The sequence below is a fragment of the Aulostomus chinensis genome, chromosome 5 (genome assembly GCF_037954235.1).
Source record: "Aulostomus chinensis isolate RoL2024-O1b breed Wild chromosome 5, RoL_Achi_v1.0, whole genome shotgun sequence".
NCBI lineage: Eukaryota > Metazoa > Chordata > Actinopteri > Syngnathiformes > Aulostomidae > Aulostomus > Aulostomus chinensis.
In genome coordinates this window covers 24,065,490-24,090,556 of record NC_141324.1, presented here as the reverse complement: position 1 = coordinate 24,090,556, position 25,067 = coordinate 24,065,490, and the positions used below count along the sequence as shown (strand labels likewise).

The following is a 25,067-nucleotide window of genomic DNA, read 5'->3' as shown; positions in this document are numbered from 1 at the left end:
GGAGAAACAACCTCCTTACTAAACCTATCACATTAAGCAGCGGTTCTTAGCCAAATTTGATTCTCCATGTCAGACTACTAACTCTTTGGAATATGCAGCTCAAATAATAGGTTGGTTCCTCCACGTGTAGGCCATACTGTAGTTGCGTTGCCATGACCGATAAAACCTCATCTAATCTAAGATCTGATGTCAGTCCGTCGACACAACAACACAATCCTGAAGTCTTTAAACTGAAACAGGATCAGCAAACGTTGGACCAAGCAATTCAGAATGTGTCCGAAAGGTTGATGACTCAGTACCAGCATTATTGTCAGTGTGTGTGTGTGTGTGTGTGTGTGTGTGTTTGTGTGTGTGTGTGTGTGCTGGCGTTGAGCCCAAAGCATTCCTTTGCCCCTCAGACAGACTGGTCAGTCCATACGTCGCTTCCCACGATGATATACTTCCTTCACCTCTCAGGAGAACTAAGGTTACCCTGGCAACCAACATAGACTTTGTCTTTTTAGGTAAATTTCCCCATTTATGACTTTTTCCAACACCAAGATACCTTGATGGTTAACATTTCCTCAGAATTAAAAAAAGAAGCCTTTTCATACAGCACTGAAAGAAATGTGATGAATTAAATTCTCTCATGGAAGAAAGCGAGAGTGTGTGTGTGTGTGCGTGTGTGTGTGTGTGTGTGTGTGTGTGTGTGTGTGTGTGTGGCCATTCCTCTTTCCACAACCTCATGATTATTCAGTGCCATATTTAAGCCCAAAACCCGCTTCTTCAATAAAGATCCTTTGAGTCGAGTTTCTGGGACATTATAATGAGTGTCCAGAAGGAAGGTAAAAAAAATAGTGTCTGTTGCAACGAATAAGCTGCAATCAACCCCAAATAAAAAAACCTTCCTGTTTGTGTCACCAGAGGAAGCCAGGTTGATGGAGCAGAGAGAGAGAGAGAAAGAGAGAGAGAGAGAGAGAGAGAGAGGCACAAACTAGAGCAAGAAATGTGGAGGCGAGTCTCACTCACACACACACACACACACACACACACACACACACACACACACACACACACACTCACTCTCTTGATTTATTGATTTTCATGACGGCAACTAGTCTAGTCAGACCAAGCCGGCTCCCATCTCTGGTGTCATTTTAGCAGACAATTACTGAGGAATGGTTGAGTTTCTCTCTCTCTTTCTCTCTCTCCCTCTAGAACGCACGCATGCACACACACGCAAACACACGTGTATGCACGCATGCACCCACACACGCACACACACACACACACACACACACACACACACACACACACACACACACACACACATACAAACGCACACATATAACAATGATGGATGACATATTATCCAGAGCTGGTTATTTTAGACATTTTCACATTTAATTTATTGCTGCCATTTTAGAATTTGGATTGTTGGTGTTCAAGATAAAACTGTTCAGAGTGAACGTCTGACATCTCACTTGTTTCAGCAGATGCTGGTAAAAAATAAACGTCATTTCAGAGCATTTCTTTTCAAGTACGATGACAGGTTCCATTTGGGGCTAATTCATTCTGCAGGACCCGTATAAGTGGCAGGTTTTGTCTTTCTTCACTGGGATGAAGAAATACACAAAACATGCAAATTTGCCAAGACAATATCATATACAGTATATCCATCCATTTTCTTCCGCTTATTCCTGTTAAGGGTGGCGTGGGGGCTGGAGCCTATCCCAGCGGCTACAGGCGAGAGGCGGGGTTCACCCTGGACAGGTCACCAGTCCATCACAGGACCAACACACATAGACAGACAACCATTCACACTCACAGTCACACCTACGGTCAATTTAGAGTATCAATCAGCCTCGTCCCCTCTTGATGTCTTTGGACTGTGGGAGGAAGCTGGAGTAGCAGAGAGAACCCACACAGGAACAGGGAGAACATGGAGACTCCACACAGAAAGATCCCATGAGCTGGGACTCGAACCCGGAACCTTCTTGCTGTGAGGCGACAGTGCTGACCACTGCACCACCGTGCCGCCGCATATACAGTATATACAAAATAAATTAAGTATTCAAAAATGCAAATGAAATTTAGGTTTTTCTATCTTCAAGTTTCTCAAAATGTTTATTTGAGCTTTTTTTCAGTTAAATATTCTGCTAACAACCTACTGCAGGACTGGGTAGCCTGGCTACAGCTGACTCCTTCTGACCATCGGCCTGCGTTGGCTCTGATTTTTTTTAAAAAGGCTAAAAAAAAGAAAGCAATTCAAGCTAGTAGGCATTATAACACTTCTTCTTTTATTAACTTTTTGAATTAAGAAATTCATAATCGTTTTGTTAACCATGAATATTAATCAAAAAGTCTTCCAAATTGTTTGTCACTGACGCCAAATAACGTCCTTGTAGTCTCTGACAACGCATAATTCTATTAGCAGCGATTTATTTTTTGGCTATGCTTGTTCAGACCTGGTGTTTACATTCCTCCTGGCTGATCCCTTCAGTGGGGGAAGGGGGGGCAGCTCCAAGTTCAGGGATTGCAAGTTTGATATAAAAATATTGCATCATATTACTATCCTTTTACAATAGTTGATATTATATATCACCAGCCAAGCATCTAGGGTTATGTATTTTTAAGGAACACACCCATCAATAGACCCAGATTTATAATCGTACACATTTCTGACAGACCAGGCGCAGGAAAAGCAATGCTGCATCAAAACAACAGTGCCTTTGGTGTTTGCTAATGCAGCCTACGTGTATATCTGAATTGTGTGGTGTAGCGCAGGGAAGTGAGATCTGATCATGAGAGTCCCCCAGGAAATATGAGGAGACGGATTCCAGAGGCAGGTCTCAATGTATGTACCTGGATGCCCCAAGACGCATCATGAAAAAATAAGGACTTTGATTACTTTAAATAAAGATCTTTTGAATAATTCTTATGTCAGACAGTTGCAGGTAAAACCCATACTTGTGGACGTAATTTAGATTTCTCACATGTTGGGATCAATCTGTTTTCAGCAGCTGCACGCTGAGTTTGTAAATGGAATAGAGCGAGTGGGCGTCTACACGGCTTACACACAAGTAAGAGAATCACTGTAAAGATGAAGTGATGTGTGCAAACGTGTCAGAAGTAGTTGCTGAGCTGGAGATTCCTCGAATTATTCCTACACACGTGAATTGTCAAGATTTGTTTGTATTATGACGACGACCATCCAGCATCAGTTTCAACGGAAGGTTTCGGATATTTTCCATTTCTTGATTCAAATTCTCTCATGTAATCGTCCCACATTCAAATTGGAGGTTCAAACTGAGTTTCATATTTTCTGTAACATTATAATCTTTGAGGGACAGTATGGCTCAGAGGTAGGGTGGCCATCTAGCAACCCAAGGGTCGCCGGTGACCATGTCCAAGTATCCTGAAGCAACATACTGAACCCCTAATTGCTCCTGATGGCCCTGTGCCGGACTGGCGAGCCGTCCGGGATGAACCCCGCCTCTCTCCCAATGTCAGCTGGGATAGGTTCTAGCGACCCCTAACGGATAAGCAGCAAAGAAAAGGGATGGGTGGGTGGGTGTTTATAAACTTTTACCATAGGGTAGGACACATTCCTATTTGCAAAAAAACAAACAAAAAATGAAGCTCCATTTGTTCGGGCCACGTGAACATTAACTGCAGTAAAAATAGTCACTTTCACACTCAACTCTCTTTGCCTGTGTGTTCTAATCTTCTTATAAACCAATTTAGGGGTTATAACTAAACTAAACCTCAACTTGTGAACCCTGATGCAGCCTTGTCAAAAAGCTGTTACATAAGAATGTCACATGATATCAAACTAAAATAATACTGGAAGAGGCTTCACTATATCTTCATTTGGCCGACAGTAGCTATCATTTTTTTTTGTGTGTGTGCGGAGAGGCATCGTCACCCGGCCTATCCAGCCATGAAAAGGGGGGCTCTTAGAGGAGAATAAACAGTGATAATCCATGTTTAAGCTGCTTAATGTGAGGTGCTATACTCCTGGTGATTAATGTGTCTCCAAGGGCTCATCTCTGCATATTGGGTCTCATTCATCAAACCATAAAATCACTCATTTATACGGGATGCATTTTTATATTTTTTTTTTGTTGTTGAGCAATTTAAACGGGTGTAGCCAAAAGAACAACATTTAACCCCCCTGGGGTGGTTTGGTTTATTAAAAATGACATGTCCTTGGCTCAAATATTCCAATCTTAGTGACCAGAGAGGAAATGAACTTCAGAGGATTGTTTCACTGAAATGTTTTAAATCACTTGATATATTTCTATATTTGGAATCCCATCAGTAACATCAGAAACGGAATTGTAATATCTGTGAGGCCAATAAATTAAAAATTGTTTGACGTATTACAGTGGCATTTCTGGAATGCAAGCACGTTATTTATTTAACATGTCCTCATGCATTGTAATAGCTTCATTAATTTTTCAAAACCCTGCCATGACTGAAATATTCTGTCAGTATAGAAAAGAGATGTTGCTCCGTCACTCGGCACGCAAATTCCTGACTTATGACCACAGTTATTGCTCATCTCTGGCTTTGTGCTATTTTCTGTTTTGTATTTAGAAGCAGATGCGGAAGTGGTAGTAGTGATAGTATGAAGCGCTGAAGCAAACACTGTCTCAATCTTGTCAGAAGTTGCTCTTCTAATACGGCGGACATTTATAGACAGGTTTGATTAAATTATAGTGACTATTCTCCTGCCAACAGAATAAGAAATACTGTCTTCTGTCATGATTTACATGCATAAAATATTACTCATTTACTTACTTATGTTTAAATCTAATATATAAAAATATGACTTAATATGACTTCTTTATATCGGCATCGATCTGATGAGCAAAACTGGTCCAACCAATATAAACAAAAGATGATTGAAAATTAAAATGGAAAATGAAATGAAACACGCTTGGCACTTTACCACAAACTAGCGTCTAGTTGCCATGAATGCTGGAAAGTTTTCTCGCTTGAATTTCTGGTCCAAACCTTTTTGCAGATGGACTTTCATTAAGTTGTAGTTCATTAAGTAGCCTCAAGTAGTTCTATAGTGGCTCTGTAATTTCTTGAGAGCAAGCAAAGCAGTAAAAATATCATTTATGGGCTTTTATACATGGTTTGGAAATACAAGATAAAAAAATCCCCTAAATCACAATGTTTAATATGTTTCCATTATGGGCAAAATATATGGTTATCATGGAAGTTTGCTTGATGGATCACAGCAACATCAGGAAATATCAAGAGTCGTCCAGATCAGCGACGGTAACATCACACTGAGGGGATGCGCTGATATGGAAAATCAGCGCATCCCTGAGGTAAATGAATGAATAAATCATAAAAGCCTAAACCCTGTTTAATTTTGGTAACTTGCAACGTATTAGTGGGGTTTTCTTCATGCTGGCTACAGTGCTGCATGGATCTCGTGTGACTAGAGCAAGAAGAAATAATACAAATGTACTAAATCTAAAAAGAGGATTGATATTCGAGCTCAGCAAAGGTTTGATTTGTCCGTAGAGAAACAATTCATGCCAATTTTCAGGCAACAACAAGTATATCAGGTAAAATGACATTAAGAATGTTCTTACATCCCTCAGAGCCACAACTGACTACTCCCTCCCGACCCCCAGACAATATGCTGATCTCACCAAAAATGGGGGCACATAGAAACATCCAGCGTGCTGGTAGTGCAGTTTGTGATATAATTAATATTATTATTCTATAATAATTTTCTGTAACGGCATTAAACATGTATTAAAGGGTGCATTTTGCCTTCAGCATGCAGTTTCTAAAGGGAAGCTATTGAGTAAGCAACAGCGTGAGGTCAGTAAGCAGAGACAGGAGGGCAAAACCTCAAATTAAAATATCCCTAATTATGCCTATATTTAACCAATCAGGAAAGAGGATAATGTGGATGAAAAATATAAATTTCATAAGTGATAGAAGTGCTACATCTTACTTTCTATTCCCTATGTTGCTCATGTTGCAGTGTTCAAGCTGTATATTGCTCAGTAGCTAACATTATTACAAAGACATGTACTGATATCATGCCATTTGCAGTACCACATAATCATATTTCTCCCACATAGAGATGAAAAAGTTGGAAAGAATTGTCTGAACTCTGTAGCTGAGAAACAAAAGCAGCGACATCGATCCAAGTGTAGAGCTGGAGAAGGAGTTTGGACAATGATACAGTACCTCTGTGGGTTGGGCTCGTTGTGTTTGTCTCTCTCGTGTTTAATCATTCTGTAGCGGCCGATGCGAACATCTGGCCTGGACACCTTCATCCCATTCAGAGTGATCCTGCAACACATACAGAAACAACATCCATTAGGAGGGAAAGAGGAATACACCCAGCACAAACAAAAAAAGGAAAAAAAAGAAAGACTGGCGATGTGTCTCAGAGCATATAGCAAGAGCGAACACATATTTCAGAAGCTAGATTGTTTATGTTTCATTTATCTGCCAATTAATTCATAGATATATCCTTTAAATGCTAAAGAACAGTTAAAAAGAAATCAAAAGGATAGAGAAAAATAAACTGATCCATGTGTAATGTCCACTGATGTCAATTTTCAAGCACTGGGGTTTTCATGCCCACTTGGGGAGGGAGAACAGAAAGTGACAAATAACCACCTGATAAATTAACATGGCAAACTAAACACCCAGTAAATGGAATTAAAATTCATTTGGAGTTTGTTTAGGGATTTTTTTTTTTTCAACCCAAAGGCTGCAAGTCCAATATTGACTCTCTTTTTGCTCTGTTTGTTTCCAGCTCTGGCTTTTGTAGGGAAATATCCAGCTTTTGAGCAGCAAAACAGTTAATTAGCTCATTGCTAACACTAGCACAGTTTGACTCAGGTCAAAGGGTTCAATGTGGATGTAACCACTCCATGTAGGGGTTTAAATTTGATCTATAAGAACACCGAATTCATTCTTGACAGTGATCCATTGCTTTGAAATGAAAACAATAATAATAAAAAGGTTGACGATACCATATTGTTTCTAGTTTAATGTTGTGGTCGCCTGCTCGCTACTGTCTTGAAAGGAAACTTTTTCTTTGGGAAAAAGATCACAATTGCATCCAAGAGAAAAACCTCAAGTGGCTGGTACCGGGAACAGTTCCACGACACATGCTATCGCTGCGCGATGTTAGCAGCAACGCTGTTGTCCATCAACTCAAGTTAAATCAATCAAATCTCAGATCCAGCGTTCAACACAAAACACGCTTTTTTCAGTCAATTTCTATTACGCAGGTATTCATGAGGCACAATTCCATTACTTTTCTAAAATGATCAAACTTTATTTGTTTTCAAAAAACCCTCCAGGCCTTGAATTACTGTTTTCATATCCCAGCTTTGTCTTGACGAAATAAATCCCGTGTCAGATTTTGCGGAACGTGCAAACCCTGCATATTAGTAGGGATATGAAAAAAATACACATTTTGTTTGTGAACCTTGAACCTTGGAGTTTAATCTGAGTCATGGTACAAAAACAATGCTGTGGGATTGAAGAACAATATGATATTAGTACAATTTTACCCCCTGACCAACAGCTCGTCCTGAGTGTTTATGGCCGACCTGCTAAAGCTAGAGAGGTATACATGAGCAAAGTCAACAAAATACTGTTCTCTGACTAAACTGTTCCAACGTCAGGAGCTATGAACCTTATGAATGCCATTGGAGGAAAAAGGACAAGGATTTGTTTTTTTTTGATTCATAGATTTACATCTTAGGCAACAACAAATGAAGTGCGGGCAACACAAACAACAGTTTTGTTCTACACAAAAGCTTAAACCCAGAGCTTGACAGAACCATTGATATTCATACCTGCAATCATAAAAGGTGTGTGTGTGTGTGTGTGTGTGTGTGTGTGTGTGTGTGTGTGTGTGTGTGCGTGCGTGCTGAATAAGCAATTTTTATTTGTGGCGATGCTCGACTCCATTTTAAAAAGCATCCATGCCTGATATTGCTCCTCAACAAAAACTCCTCTCCTTTACTTCCTTTGGCTCCTCTGGTTTCGTAACAGTTCACCTTTCCTTTCCTCACAGTTTATCATCTCACCCTTCTCCTTAGTCCCACCTGCTACTTCACTGATCCTTCCTGTCCCTCCTATTAACACCTCTGAGGTTTAGAAAGCGCTCTCTGTATGTATATATATGGAGTTTAAACGCATGTGGCCATGTAACGTGTCAAGGATTTAGATTTTTTTTTTCCTTTGCACTCGGGAAAAGCCGCTGGTGCATTTTGAAATCCATAGTAATGCATGAGCAGGGTTACTTTAAGCTTAATGAGAATTAATTTAAACACACACACACACACACACACACTTAATATTAAGCGGTTTAACGTTTTTTTTTTTCTAAATTTAATACATAAAATTTTATATGCTCTGGTCAAGGAGCATTTCCCTTTGTCTCTCTTAAATACTGTGAATATTCACAGTATTTAAAGTGAGAGACGCGCTATAACGTAGACCCTAAAGCGTCAATAATCTGTACTTTGTCAAGTGGCAATGTCACTTTCAGCTCAGTTTAGCTGTCTCGCTGCATGGTTGTTTGCTTTGAGAGAATAATTTGGAGGTCGTTGTTATGTGTCTGGTACACGGCAGCGTTTTAGACATAGTTGGGATTTTGAACTCACGAACATTCATTATCACTTCATATCACTCTTGTCGCCCTTGATACATTGCAAGTGGAAGAATTTCTATTTAGTGTGTGTTCATGCACACACACACACACACACACACACACACACACACACACACACACACACACCAACTACTTTTCCATTACTTTCTCTGCTGTGCATCTTCCAAACTCTCCACACACACCCCTCTTTCTATCCACTCTCGTTTCCGCAGGCAGTGGGAAGTGAGGCAGGACATCGGACTTAGCTTCTAGTTCTCCTCCACTCCATTGCTCTAATGCAATTAACTCCACTGGTGGGAGTAGGAAAGAAGAGCTGGAGAAATTCCTGATTAATCCAATCAAATAGCTCCATGGAGTGTGTGTGAGTGTGTCTGAAAAGCTGTCCAGACTGCTAAAATAATCTTCAGAAATGAATACAATTGGCAAGCTAGCATGCACATACACACTCACTCACTCGAACACACACACACACACACACACACACACACCAAAGGTGCTTCTTGCTTCACGAGCACCTGCCACGAACATTTCCCAGCACCTTACTTGAACTTTAACCACCACAAATGAATGGTTAACCCCCTGACCTGAAACCGGGTCCCAACAAAGCATGTCGGATTGCACAAGTACAGTATAGTGAGCTCCCGGTTTTGACGGACCCCACAAATACAGTTCACACACACACACACACACACACACACACACACACACACACACACACACACACACACACACACACACACACACACACACCCTCCCACTTGCCTCAGGCTGCAAATGAAGCTTTTCATGGTGGATCATGTTAGCATGCTGATTTCTAAGAAGAGGGAAGTGCTGGACAGTCCACTCTAGGAACTTTTCAGCTAGACAAGTTGCCTCTATTAGTGAAGTGGAGGCTTTAAAGAAAGACACACACTCAAGGGGTCAGAATGTAATGTGTTTACAGGATTTATTCTACTATGGATAAGCAGCCCAATAACAATGACACTATTATTATTTAACCATTTTAATTAGATACTGAATGCTGAAAAGGATCATGTCATGGTACTTACAGCACATTGATTCAGAGAAATTCAATGGCGAGCATACACACCCACATGGAACAAAAATAATGACTGCAGTTGGACTGTGTTCAGGCAGGCGACAGACATCAAAGCAGATATTAAGCCATTTATCTATACTTTAATGATGACCTCTCTGAAATTGTTTTAGTAATTGTATTTTCACGTGAATCAAGTGTTACTCACCACATGTGTGTTTGAGCAGGGTTGTGTATGTGATTGTGTGTGTGCTGAATTGATCATATGTGCAGTAATAAAATGTACATCTTGATTTCTACCGAATTACGAAGGAAAGATAGTTTCTATTGACATCCCTCAGCAATCGGAAGCTCAATTAGATGATACATCTAATAATGCAGCAGTGTTTATTCAGGGTTTTTATATATATATATATATATGTGTATATATATATATATATATATATATATATATATGTATATATATATATGTGTATATATATATATATATATATATATGCCATCCATGTATTAGTATTATTCTATACTGGCTGATATTGAAGTACCCTTTTTTTTTTAAATTAATCTGAAACCACTGCTGGACTGATGTTCCAAATGCAAGTTTAAATTCATTAGGATAAATAGTGTGAAATGTTAAATTAAGTGTGAGATCTTAGAATTATTTTTTTTCCCGATGGAATATGTTACACTGTCCTCTTAGAGAGAGGCTGCAGTGACTAATGTGACTAAGTGCAATGACAAAAACGGACAAATCTGCATTAAAAATGATGACACACACGTATTTGATCATGTTTTATATACATTTGTCTGAAAAGCAAAAACTGAAATGGTTGCTACCCAAATTAAATTTCATCATCTCTTTATCATTTCTCAAAAATCTATCAAAAACTTTCTGAATTATCCTGCTAAAAGACAAACCAAGTATTAATATTAACGCACCTTTCAAAAATGATCTCTGAAAAACACAGTGGTCTTTGTAAGTCTGCCTCTTATGTTTTCTGTCTCTCACCCGTATATTCGCCTGGCTCTCAAAAAGAAAGTAATAAAGTCCCCCCCCCCCCCCCCCACACACACACACATACACACATACACACACAAAAAATCTCCCACAGTGAGGAATTTTCAAGAATCACCCACCTGCAGCTCTGCTGCGGAGGTGGCTGTCAAATATGTCAGCTACAGATTACATACCTCACACGTGGGAAGGTGTGATATATGCATGGGGACCAGAAGCTTTCCTGCATCTCTCCAATGCAGCAGCTCCACTGTACTCACAGTTTCTTGTCTCTTCATTAAATATACACATAATATTGACACTAATGCTGTCATGCTATGTTACTGCTAAAACTAATGCTGATGAAACCACACAAGAATCCCCGAAATTCCTCCAGAAATACATTAAAGCATTTTGGATGAAAAGTATTTGGGACAGCTTAAGTCTCTGTATTCTTTTGGTCAAAAGAAATATTGGCATTTGATAATGATGCAACACTTTGACAGATGAGTATGAAGAGCCAGCGAGCCTAACAACATGCTTTAGGAGACTATTTTTAAGATGCTGCGGCAGTGTCAGAGCATATGTTTGAATAAAAAAAGACTGAATATACAAGATAATGGGTGTTTCAAGTTTGTAAATGGACATTTTTGACAGTTGTGCTGTTGTTAGTAGTAAGCCTCTACTGGCTTCAAGCTAAACTACATGGCTGGTGATTTCTACATTCTGGAGTCACCAGGAACAAATTCAGTCTTTGTAAAATGAAGTCATTTTGCGTGAAGTAACAATTTAAATTTAGGGGATTTGGCCCCAGATCTGCTTCCTTTGAGCCTTTGCATTAGTGGAGTCAAATCAATTTATTTTCATTGTGCCAAATCATGACGAAAGTTCTCTCATGACGCTTTACAAGTAGAGCAGGTCTAGTACCGCACTCCTTCAGTGTATTAACATCCAACAACTCTCCATGAGCAAGCACATCCTGCAACACCGGCGACCAAAACCTTCCTTTTAACAGGCAGGAATGTCAAGCAGATCCAGGCTCAATGGGAACGGACTTCTGTTTTGGCCGGTTGGGGGGGAAACAGAGCAGGAGAGTGGGGCAGAGACAAAGACAGATAATGGAGGAAGATGATGGACAGACGGGGACACAAACAGCTGATGCTAAGAGTGGTGGCTTGAGGACAGAGAGGAGAGAGAAGCCCAGTGCATCATGGGAGATCCCCTGGCAGTCTAAGCCTATAGCAGCAGATCTAAGGGCCAGCCTAAGCAGCCCTAACTATAAGCCTGATCAATAAGGAAAGTCTTAAGTCCGCTCTGAAATGTAGAGAGGGTGTCTGCATCCCGGACCGAAACTGGAAGACGGTTCCACAGGGGGGGAGCCTGATAGCTGAAGGCTCTGACTCCTATTCAACTTTTAGAGACTCTAGGGACCAAAAGTATCCCTGCATCCTGGGAGTGAAGGGTTCTAGCTGGATAACAGGGGGCTATGAGCTCTGTCAAATATGAAGGTGCCTGATTGTTGAGGGCTTTGTAAGTTAGACGAGGAATTTTGAATTCTTTTCTGAATTTAACAGGGAGCCAATACAAAGAAGCCAGTACAAGAAAGATATGGTCTCTTCTACCAGTTCTAGTCTTTAGTACTTATTAGTACAGCCTGATAGGAGGGAATTGCAGTCATCTAGCCTTGGAATGACAAAAGCACGGACTACTTTTTCTGCACCTTTTTGAGACAGGATGTGCCTGATATTAGCGATGTTACGTAGATGAAAGAAAGCAGTCCTGAAGATTTGCTTAACGTGCGAGTTAAAGGACAGATCCTGATCAAGGAGAACTCCTAGGTTCCTTACGGTGGTGCTGGGGGCCAGGGTAATAACATCCAGGGTATCTATCTCATTAGATCAGGTGTTCCTAAGGTGTTTGGGGCCCAGCACAATAACTTCATGTTTGTCAGAGTTTAATAAAAGGAAATTATGGGTCATCCATGTTTTTTTATTTCCTTTAGACAGGCCCACAGTACAGCTATGTATTGTCTGCATAACAGTGAAAATGAATCAAGTGTGTCCTTATGATGTGACATAGTGTAAGCAGATAAAGAGTGAGGGGGATGGTTCCAAGCACAGACCCTTGTGGAACACCATAGCTGACTGTAGTGGTCTCAGAGGAATAATCATTAACAAGTACAAACTGAGACGGACCTAGTAAACATGACCTAAACCAGTTTGGCGTGGTTCCTTTAATGCCAGTGACATGTTCCAGTCTCTGGAATAGGATATGATGATCAATGGTATCAAAAGCTGTGCTGTGATCTGACAAGACCAGCACAGAGACGAGTCCCTCATCTGATGCCAGTAGGAGGTCAAGTCAAGTCAAGTCAAGTCAAGTCAAGTCACCATTTATTTATAAAGCACATTTAAAAACGACCTCAGTCAACCAAAGTGCTGTACAATTGTAAAAACAACAACAAACAACAACAACACAAGGGATAATAGTCAATTTAAAACAAAAGTAGGTTAAAACGAGAGAATAAAAGAGAGTATAAAGGAGGGAGAGAGAGAGAGAGAGAGAGAGAGAGAGAGAGAGAGATAGCCAAGATTGCTTGCGTAGCCGGGAGCGAGCGCCAAGGAGAAAAGATGAGTTTTTAGGAGTGTTTTAAAATGTTCCACCGCAGCTCTAACTTGGAGAGGTAGGCTGTTCCACAGCTTAGGAGCCGCGACTGAGAAGGCTTGGTCTCCACGAGTGGAGAGTCTGGACCTGGGTACTGCCAGGAGCAGCTGGCTTGATGACCTAAGTGCCCTGGCAGTGGTGTGCAGCTGTAAGAGCTCTGATAAATAAGATGGTGCTTGACCTTTTATACAGTTAAAAGCGATTAAAAGAATTTTAAAATGAATGCTAAAATTAATAGGCAGCCAGTGCAAAGATGCAAGGACAGGAGTAATGTGCTCGCGTTTTTTCTTTCCAGTCAGCAAGTGGGCAGCCGCTTTCTGAACAACCTGCAAGCGGTGCAGTGCTTTCTGGTCAAGGCCAACAAACAGTGAATTGCAATAATCTAAACATGATGTAATGAAGGTGTGAATTAATTTCTCAAAAACAGATCTTGGGAGATATGCCTTTGCTTTTGCCAACAGCCTTAGTTGGGAGAAGCTTGTCTGGAAAATGGAGGATATCTGCTTGTCAAACCTAAAGTTACTCTCTAAAATCATACCAAGGTTCCTTGCAAAAGGATGACAGTAAGAATTGAGGGAGCCAATGGCACTGTCACATCCATCAAGTAGATTTGGTTGACCAAATAAAATGATTTCTGTTATGGTTTTGTTCAAAGACAGAAAGTTAACTTCCATCTAAGTTCGAATATCTCTAAGGCAGTCAAGTAGAGGTCACTGGTAACTCTGACTTGTGCCATTTCTGTGCTATGATGAACCCTGAAACCTGACTGGAAATCCTCTAATAAACTGTTGCTGTGAAGAAAATCACAAAGCTGTTTAGAAACTGCTTTCTCCAGAATTTTGGAGGGAAAAGGAAGATTTAATATTGGTCTGTAGTTGGCCAAAACTTCTGGATCCAGAGCTGTTTTGTGGAGAAGGGGTTTAATTACTGCTTCTTTCAAGGACTGTGGGACGTAAACAGAAAACAGCGACACATTGATCATGTCTAAGAGAGAGGTGCTAACGAGGGGTAGAGAGTCTTTAAGCAGCTTAGGTGGGATGGGGTCTAGAAGACAGTGGACGGTTTAGAGGAGGAAATTATTGTACTAAGTTCATGAAGGTCAATGGGAGAAGAGCTATCCAGGTGTATGTCTGGTCCTACAGCTGCCTCCAAGGTTTCTGAGGTTATAGATGACATGCTGCCAGCTGATGGCGGGAGGAGAAGAATTTTCTCCCAAATAAGTAGAACTTTGTCATTAAAAAAGTCCATGCAGCTCTAGTTTTACGAAGGGCTATCCTATAGGTTTCAAGGCTATATTGCCAGATTGCAAGTGACTCTTCCAGTTTGGAGGAGCATCATATCCTCTCCAGTTTCTGATAAATGGGGAATTTGGGAAGGACTAAGGTTGACAACAGTGTCCGCTGTTATACTGGGATGTGACACTGAGTTTAGTACCAATGGAATCACTTCCTTAAAACCAGCTACGGCCTGATCAGACAAACATCAGGAAACGACTGGAGGGTGTGGTAGTAACAGTGAGTGGGTTCATATCCAGACTGATGGAAACCAATTGAGTCTAGAAGAGATATAAATCTAGTAACCAGACTGTCCTTATCAACATCCACACGAATACTGAAGTCACCTACAGTAACGACTTTATCTGGTTTATGAACTAAACTGGATATAAACTCTGAGAATACAGATAAGAATTCAGAGTAAGGACCAGGAGGACGGTACACAATAATAAATAAGAGAGACTGTTGAGTTTTCCAGGCTGGATGAGACTCAGGCTTTCAAATGAATTGAAACTTATTTTGGGTTAGGATTTATTACTAAACTTCTGTCAAAAATGGCAGCAGCTCAACCTCCTTGGCCAGAGCCTCGAGGAATATGAGCGTTAATGTGACTAGGAGGAGTGGATTCATTTAGACTGGCGTACTCATCATTACACAGCCAGGTTTTAGTGAGACAGACCAGGTCAATGCAATTGTCAGATATGAATTTATTCACTAACACAGTTTTTGGCATCAGAGATCTGATATTTAATAGTCCATGAGGCCATGAGGTTTCAAAACAGTAGATTAGCAGTCAGCAGTATCACCTTCATGCTTCAGCAGTCTTCAAGTGACATGTTTCAAAGCGTCATCCAAGCCAACCGAGACACGTTTTATCTTCCATAATAACACCTATTTAAGTTAATGGATTTTGCAGGATATCAGGCAGACACATTTAAATATGAAGTGACCCATGATGCACACCAACCCCGAGCACTTGCATTACTACTGGTTGACCTGCCTCACCGCATCACAGCTGCACATTCACAATAATATTTGCTGCTGCTTCCCTGCAAACATCACCCTCTGTTGGTTCCACCTCAGTATCAAGGAGATGGGCTCTCCTCTTCTGTGACGGTCATATTCAAAGTATCATATCATAAGGAAAAGCTTGCTCTTTGTTTACCCGGGGGGCCGTATTTGTTCCTCCTGCCAAGCCTTGTGGATGCTGGCTTTTATTTTCCGGGGGGAGGGGGGAGGGGGTAGAAGGATGAGAATTTATTGAGACTGAATTATCTCTTGTTACAATAGAACGCTTGAATCGTGGGAGGACTGAATGGGAACTGCCTGTTCCATTCCATTAGCGAACCCTATTCCTTAACAGCAGATAAAAAAGTGTCAAGAATGGCTTTGATTTGGGCTTGGAAAACTAAAATGGTTTAAACTCATAGACATCAAGAAAAAATTTAACTGCTACAGCATGAACTTCAACGCCAGGGTCGGGGGAAGGAAGAAGTAAGGAAGGCGTGGAATATGCGTCTATCCTCCATCCCGTCTCATTCATAGCTTTGTCAAGCTTTTGTTGTCATTCTCACGATTAACACTCTAATGTCCCAGTATTCTTAAAACAAATGAGGTGGAAAAACTCAAAGTCATCCAAGTGAGAAGGCAAAATTATTAATAGCTGTTCTAAATGACCACTGGTTGGAAAGCCCATCATCACAGAGGGAGGTTAGATCCAACACCTTGGACAAAAAAAAAGAAGGATAAATGTGCACATTTCTGGACACTCAAAGCCGTTCAGTGATACATTTTGTTAGAGGTGAGATTATTCACTGTGGATTTATATGGTCATTGTGCATTTCCTCCTCTAAACTCGGCCAAGTTACAGAAAGACATGACCCCCCCCCCCCCCCCCAAATCTGCCGCGTCCAAAATTTGAATGATTAAAAAAAAGACAGATGATTGATGCAGGAAACATGAACCAAACTTGAGGTGAGCCATCGCTTTAAGTCCTGCTGTGGCCTGTAAAATTTCAATTACATTGTTTCTCAAATTAGGCGGCACGGTGGTCCAGTGGTTTGCACTGTCGCCTCACAGCAAGAAGGTTCCGCGTCCCGACTTGAGCACGGGATCTCTCTGTGTGGAGTCTCCATGTTCTCCCTGTTCCTGTGTGGGTTCTCTCTGGTACTCCAGCTTCTTCCCACAGTCCAAAGACATCAAGAGAGGACGAGGCTGATTGATACTCTAAATTGACCGTAGGTGTGACTGTGAGTGTGAATGGTTGTTTGTCTCTATGTGTTGGCCCTGTGATGGACTGGCGACCTGTCCAAGGTGAACCCTGCCTCTAGCCGCTGGGATAGGCTCCAGCCCCCCCGTGACCCTTAATAGTAACAAGCGGAAGACAATGGATGGATGGATGAATGTTTCTCAAATTCAAAGGAATATTTTACGAAATCATTTTAAGTGGCAGGTGCATAGGAGATTCCTTCCTGCAGAAGCCAAATCTATAGCAGGGGACACATTTCTACTGTCACAACCTTCAGTGTTACAAAGATGCAAGCTGAATTTAAAAGAGAAATGAAGTAGAGAAAACATAGAACAAAAATCTGAAGTAACAACAAGTGTGTCAAGGCAAGAACATTTTAAAAACAGCTAAAATGAATGCAGTGCTGCCCTGTTAGACAACTTGACTTGACAGTGTCCCCTCACCTTGAAGTGAGACTGTACTTTTCAAAAGCGTACCATTCTCTTAGCATTAAAATCCAAATATCTTAGTTTTTACACCAATTTTGAGCCTTCATAGACACACACACACACACACACACACACACACACACACACACACACACACACACACACATGCAGTCACTGCGCTGCGCTGGTTGCATGTTCCTATCATATACAGGCTCAGGCCTTGTTGTGAAAGCCACTACTGGGGCGTTGAAAGGGGAAAGGGGAAAGGGCGAGGATAGAAGAGAGGGAGGATGACAGGAAGGAGTTAGTGTGGGTATGTGTGTGTGCGTGTGTGTGTGTGGTGAAAGGAGGATGATATGTCGTGGAAGCCCTTAGGATAGGTACTGTCTTTGCCTGAGGCTAACACTACATGTTCAGAGAAAAAGAAGGAACCCCCCCCCACCCCATGTTCTGTACTATCCACCAACTTTTTAGACAGGGGTGTGGGGGTAAGTGGCGTGGGCAGTGTTTGAAATGGCATGTGTCATCTCTGGCATGTGGATGGGCCGCCCAGAACTGCAGCGAGGGCTAGTTCCCCAAGGCTGATTTTAACTTATCAGGATCCATGTCAGGGAATGGCCACACCATGATCTCTGGCATCAAAACCAGCACATAAAAGGAAATAGCTGGAGGGAAGCAAGAAAGCCAGAAAGACGACACTTAGTAGTTTGAGGAGCTGATGAGAAGGAGAGATGGAGTTAGGGAAGAATGCTGATCTACAGGGAGGACAGTGTAAAAGAGCAATTTAGACATTTATGACACCGCTTTTTCCAATGCAGCTTTCAAAGAGGAAGCAGACGAGTTCAAGACCACTCGGACTGAACGCTCTGCTGACTGAAACATGGGCTGATCAAACCTGTGGCCCTGCCAACCTTAAATAATGTTAACAGGCATTCTTCGTCTCCGCCACTGCTCTTTATCTCCCCATCTGTTAACTCGTAGCCTCTTGTAGCTTCAATCCTCGGAGTTACACAGCAAGACAGCCTGTTAGTTCACTCGGCTGGACACGCAGCAGTAAATCCCATGAAAACTAATATTTATTTCAAGTTAGGGGGAAATCCTACAGAGAAATGGTTGCCTCTGCAGAAACAGGACAGGGCATGGTTTCCCAGCTCTCTTAGGATCCATCAAATATCTTCAGTGGTAGAGACTGAGCTGTGCTGGCCCGCGTCCAGGATATTATGTCAAAAATGTTATGGCAGCTAACTCGCCCAGCACCCAATCTCTTCACCAACACTTGCCCTGATAGACGCTGGTTAAAGGACGTTAAAGTTAATTCACAAAAACTGCCATGATGCTGATATGACAAACTCCATGAAATAGCAAGCAGATTTTGCGATTTTGTTTCGGACTAAAGTGGCTGACTGACCACGTGACCAGGCAACACCACCAACACCAGGCTTGGCATGGATCAACAATCGACTAGCGAGTAGCAGACCCCATTTGCACGATAGTCTCAGCTACGTCCCGATGTCACCCTCTTCTAACAGCTTGTCCAAATGAGTTTTCAAGGTCAGTTCCCATCAGACTGTTGAGTCAAGGCTTTGAAACAAGTCATCCCTGAAAGGCAAAGGTGGACAGCAGTAGGGGGTTTGAGCCTTAGACTGCAGTGAGACATAACCCTCATGCTCTGATTTTGCTTGATTCCGAGGTTAGATTTCCTTTTTTTTCCCAATAAGTTCCACCAAGAATTTAATTTGCAAGAGCCGACTCGTAAAAATCGGGAAAAAAACCCACTTAATTCTGTTTTTAATCTTCATCTTGACATAGTGTTGGTAGGGGATGATGAAGGCAGCTTCCATAATTTCAAATCCTGTTCATTTATATCACAATCATGGAAAACATCCTGGCCTTTGCCACATACATAGATATATTCAAATCAGGTTATTATTCATATATTCTCCAATGAGAGTCCATGAGGCACCGAGCCCATTATTATAGCCCTAAAGGGTTGAGGCTTTTCCCCCTGCTGATAAGACGTCTCTAAGAAGCCGGTTATGTTCATCAAAACTGATTAAAACTTTCAATGCTGACTTTTCAAGGTATGGATGAACCTGCACTGAGGTAAATTTGGAATGCAGAATTCAGAGTCTGAGGAATCTTTTTTTTTTTTATTTCAAGAACAGAATTTTAATGATATTCCTGCATGTCACTTCATATTTCATAGCAGCTGAAATAGCTCAGCTGGGGTGCAGAAAATATCTCGAGGGAAATCTAGAGCATCTAATGGCCTACTGCAGCTATCATCCAATAAAAAGTTAGAGGTTTAACTTTATCTGGCATCCTCAGGCACATAATTGCACACACACACACACACACACACACACACACACACACACACACACACAGACGCACACACACACGCACAGGCACAGGCACACACACGACTCCTCAGTGAACCATATATAGATCTCTTTTATCACATCTTGCCAGACGCTGACAAACAAGTGCAATCTGCGTTGACTGACACAGTTCATTCTTAAAAAAACGCCCATTTACAAATGTTCTATTTTCGGTGTCCTTGTGATGCTGTTACACTGAACAGGTAAAGATAAGCTTCGCAGTGTGTGAGCAACAGTGGGACACACAGAGAGAGAAAAAGAAAAACAGACAGTACAGAGAGGAGAGACAACAATGCTGGAGGTGGCATTTTGTCCTGCCGCTGCATGTTTGTGTTCTTGAGCTGAAAATGGACACAAATGAATCTGTGTGACTGAGATAAAAGTTCTGTTGAAGCTAATCTGACACGGCATATTACAGTTGAGTCAATTATGACTACCATTAGCCACGTCAAAATTAGCGCTGAGCAATACGGTAAAATATCACAGTTGTTTATGCAACAGTGTATTGACTCTACTGCATTTCCTATTAATACTCCTCATCTCCCGTGGATGTTGCTGTGAGGCGAGTTGCTTCCCAAAAAACATTCAGGCACTGCCTTCATGTTATAAATGTAACATTTAGGTGTCACTGCTTTATCATCCCCCCCCCCCAAAGAATGAAATATTCAGAAAACGCAACAAATTTAACCACAAACAAAGAATCAAATTGTTCAGCCTCCTCCAAAATCTGCACCACTATCTACTATCATGCAAAGATTAAAAGAGTCACTGGTGCTTTGTACCCTGGCTGCATAATTGCATGGCTGCTAGCATTCTGTACTTGAGTAGAATTTTCATGTGTCTGAACTCTGCTTTACTTTTACCGCTGACATTTCAACACAAATATCGATACCTTCCTCTTCTTACATCGCAAAAACAGGCTTGTTATTTTGATGGATGACAGATTTAAAATTATAAAGACAAACAGACGAGAGTTTTATTCATGGGGAGAACACTTGTTCATTCTCAAAGATACTGTACAGGCAGCGGTTACCCACGGAAACAGCTGTTGCCGCTCGCCAAGTATAAAGAGAAGAGAAGACATCCGCCCGAGGTTGAGCAGCTCGACGCGATCACCCTGTTCACATAGATCAGAAGGATGCTCAACTGCAGAAAAACAGCATCTAAGAAGTGAAGTTTGTGACATCCGTGTCAAGAGAGGAGCAGTAGCAACGCCATTACCAGTCTGCTTTTCTTTTTTACATGATTATCTGTACTTCAATAGTAAATGTACTTGAATAGTACTTACACCTCCTCTGTCACTGACACACAATGAAGGAAAAGCAATACCCAGGATTTAAAAAAAAAAAATCACAAAAACTGTAGCTTTGTAGAGGAAGTGGACCTGACATGTGACGGATGGACATCGGGAGCCACTGAATCATATGCCAAGATTACTGTGACAAAAGCAAAAGCTACTGCAGCTGCCTCAAGACAAACTGATGACTGACACAACAAGCTGCAGAGACTCCTGCAGCAGCAGCAGCAGCAGCATCCATCCATGCAGCCCTGACCGAAGAGGAGGTTTGGCCCCTCAGAGAGTCACATGTAGCTGAAGACACTGTCAAGGCTATGCAGCCCATGAAAGCAGTAACACTTGTATTGTCAGAGGAGATCACCCCAGCTGTAGCACCTACCGTACTTATTCCCAGCTTATTCATAATCTACAAGAGAGCGGCGGTGAGTCTACCGTGACAGAGAAAATCAAATGTTATGATTTTAACAGGAGGTACTGTACAGCACAAGGAGACTCTTTAACAAGTCCTGAGCTACGGATCAAAGGTTCAAGGCTCCACCTTTCCTGAGGAACCACAGGATATCTTTTAGCCCTTTACCACTGCACACACCCATGTACACGGGAGGTTTCAGAGCTGTTAATAAGAGCTAATTCATTCTGTTCCCATGCGAGGAGATGAGGAGTTGCCTTTCCGTTTCATGTGTCACACTTGATGACATGCAAACGCAGAAATGAAGAAGTGATCCGTTTTGACAAAACAGTTCTTTGGTGTAGCAGCAGCAGCATGGAGGACAGTGATGGTATTTCTGTTGAATTTTATTGTTTTTTAGCTCCAGTCTGTTTTTCACTCTGAACACAGATTGAATGATGTTGCTGCTTGAATACAGACGAGTTGAACTGAAATGGCGTAAAGTCACGCGAATGGTGGAGCTGAGCTGATAAATACCAGTGACTACTGCAGGGTCAGATCAAACCTGCGGGTGTAGGCGAGTGCTGGTGGTGGTGGTGGGGGGTTTGGCCAGCGTGCCCAGGGCTTTGTTAGGATTCACTGCAGAAGCTGCAAGAAGCCAGTGGTCATTTCAGATACATTTTGCTGCAGATATTAGATCCTTTGTTAATGATTAAAGATTTAAGGAAATATTAACATTTTCAAATAGAGAAAAAAAACAAGATGAATAAAATCATTGATTTTAAGAATAAAAGCAGAACTTGTTAATAATAAACTATATTTCTTGAGAATATAACGTCCAGCAATTGAATTGTCACTTGTTAAATTATACATCGATTCGCTGACTCCTGCTTAAGAGTCTGGAGTGGAGACTGATGCAGATGTGGTCTCAGAGGAGGAGGAGACCGATTCCCTAGTGTGAGAGGACAACTCCGCTAGAGATCAAGAGATTCTTGCCCTCTTGCTGACCTACTTGATCAAACAGATGGAGCAGAGAGACCTGCTGCTGGAGAGGAACTGAAAACCACACGGGATCAGGCAGAGGAGGAGATGAGGAGATACGAGAAGCCAGATCCCCTGCTACATGCAGGAAGCAATCCTCTGGACAGGTTGTAAAGAGGTACCTCGGTATCCTGGCAATGACAGTCCCCTCCGACGGTGGAGAATATAATCACAGCACAGTGGAGCTCACTTACACCTCACCACCGTTTCCCAGCCATAGCTGGAGCTGACATTTTTAAGTCTGTTGACTATTCCTGTGATTAACTTTCTTGTATTTAGCCTTTATCACTCTGTCCATGGCACCTAGCGTAGATGGTTTTCTGTTTATTGTCATAGTATTCATTCAACAGTCAGATCATCAATTTATCCAGTAATTAAACAATTTTAGTGCAAGCTAAAATGTAGCTAGATGACAAATGAATGTAATGGCATTGTAAGTGATTCACAGCATTTATTAAGCAGTAGGAAGTCATCTTTCTGTCTTCTTGTCAAAAAGATTGTCTTCCCCCGGATTTGATTTCAGCACACTTCCACGGCAATATCATTAGTGAACTTGAACAAGCCATTAAAAGCTGAGTGAAGAGCATCAAAAGGTTAATTTATCAGCTAATCATTCACCTTCTATGAACAATTATAATCAATCACCCACATGAAGAACTTCAGTGCCGCTTTAAGTTGAAAGACTTGTATTTACCTCATTTTGCTGCTCTGGTGTTCTGTGTGTGTGCATACAGGAGCGTGTGTGTGTGTGTGTGTGTGTGTATGTGTGTGTGTGTGTTATTAACTCTAACAGATGTTGTATCATAATTTATTTCGTATGCTTTACACAATATTAAATACATGATTTAATTTACTTTTTGGTTCTTGAATCTCAATAAGCCTTTTTTTTCACTGCCATGTTTCACTGGTCACTATTGGAGAAATACAGAGCAGAACCAGCAGCCCTCGCCATGGTTACCTGTTGTAGATGTCATCGTCCTCCCCTCCCCAGCCCCAGTACTCGTTGGGGAAACCGTTGATCTTTAGAAACTGTTTTTTACTCAGTCCTGAAACTCCTCCAAAGTAGCCTGCATATGGCAGCCTGCAGGAGAGGAGAGGAGAGAAAGATGAGAAGAGAAGGGAAAGAGAAGAGGTGAGAGGGTGGGTTACAACCGTTATAAGCCAAGCATTCGTAGATGAGTGAGAAGATGAACTAATTAATGATGAAATTGTCCCTAAATAAGAGTGTATTGTTGCCAAGTTGGATGCCAACAAAATAAGAATTGTCTCTGTTTAACAGAAAGTAGAGAAAAAGTAAACATCTTGTGCAACACAAACTTGACTTTGCTCATCCAACACTTCAGTCTGTGCTGGTGGAGTAGCAGAGGCCCATTTTCTCCATCTGCATCAACGCCTGCTGACATACTGCAAAGATCTGACCGGCTAACTCAGGGAGAGTAGCACTGATCATGAAGGAATGTACTGCTCCTTCAAACTAGTAGCCTGTAACCTGCTTCTCTGCAGTGTGGACGTTCCTGTCAGGCATCATAGTGAAACTCAGAGGGGAATTGGAAACAACAGCCGAAGATCAAAGCATCAGCTTCTGGTTTGATAGAGCAGTCACCCGAGACTGTAAGCCCAGACAAAGCAACCTGAGCCTGGATTGACGGATTCAAGGATGTGGATATCCCACGGGCGAATGGAAACGGCAGCCAAACACCTCTAGAGAGGGAAGCCAGGTCCTGAGGAGCCGACTCGGCGGGAAGAATATAAGATCCAAACACATCAGCACATCAGTCCTGCCAGTTTCCAGATACACAGCTGCCAGTGGACAAACGAAGGGAGGGCGTCTTTCCCCCACAACCCAAGACACTGGTGGACTGGGATGGATGTCGCCTGACAGTACTATGACAGACGCCCTGCCTCTAACCACAGAGGAGATGCACGTGTCTTTCTGTGTGTTTATATGTTGTGTATATTCTCTATTGTGTTCTGTCTAATGCATGACAGCTTCCTGTTGAAAGATGACAAGCAGAAACTAATGAGGCCGTTTCTGCACAAGCTCGCCTAGCAACAATATTCTGTAATTGTCTGTGTGAGCTGCTTAATAAAGGACACATGCTAGAGGAAAAGAAGAGACGGACAGTTTGATTAATTGTTGCATGTTTCCCTTCAGATTGAAGTTTAAATTTATCATTTAGTCAAGCAGAGAAAGAGAATAAATAAAAGTCTTGTGTAACATTTTCAACAGCTGTGGCTAAATTTACATAATTCGGATCCTTTTTTTTTAATCCATCTGTGATATTCATCCATCAAACGATAACTCTCTCTCCTGAGATGCAGGAAAAAGGAGCAAATTTAAACTTATTGATTTGGCATGTCTCTTCAACCATCATCTCAATAATCTGGCAATATATTTCTTATTTTGTTATGTAGAAATAATGAGAAAAATATTCTCTTTCTGAAAATCTTTTATCTGTGCATTCTTGTATTTGCAAGTGTGATCATTTAACCTTTTGGCTAGTTTATACAGACCGTGATGCTCGAGTCACTCATCAGAGTACTAATGCTGTCAGAATTAGGTCATGACATTGTACACACCCATCACGTGTAATTGGGCTTTAACCCACTCGTCCTTTTGTTACCCAGAGGACAAGTGCTTGAATATTCACATTATG

General features: G+C 41.6%; 1 protein-coding gene across 3 annotated transcripts in view; it reads right to left on the bottom strand.

Moving 5' to 3' along the window:
- Positions 1–25,067, bottom strand: part of b4galt2 (UDP-Gal:betaGlcNAc beta 1,4- galactosyltransferase, polypeptide 2) — a 146,641-nt gene that overhangs the window by 8,890 nt on the left and 112,684 nt on the right. For all 3 annotated transcript variants that reach the window (XM_086204073.1, XM_086204072.1, XM_086204071.1), the window contains 2 exons: positions 23,369–23,491; positions 6,208–6,312 (listed from right to left, as the gene is read on the bottom strand). In XM_086204073.1, the coding sequence (XP_086060199.1) occupies positions 6,208–6,312; positions 23,369–23,491 (228 nt within the window). The remainder of the gene's footprint in view (positions 1–6,207; positions 6,313–23,368; positions 23,492–25,067) is intronic.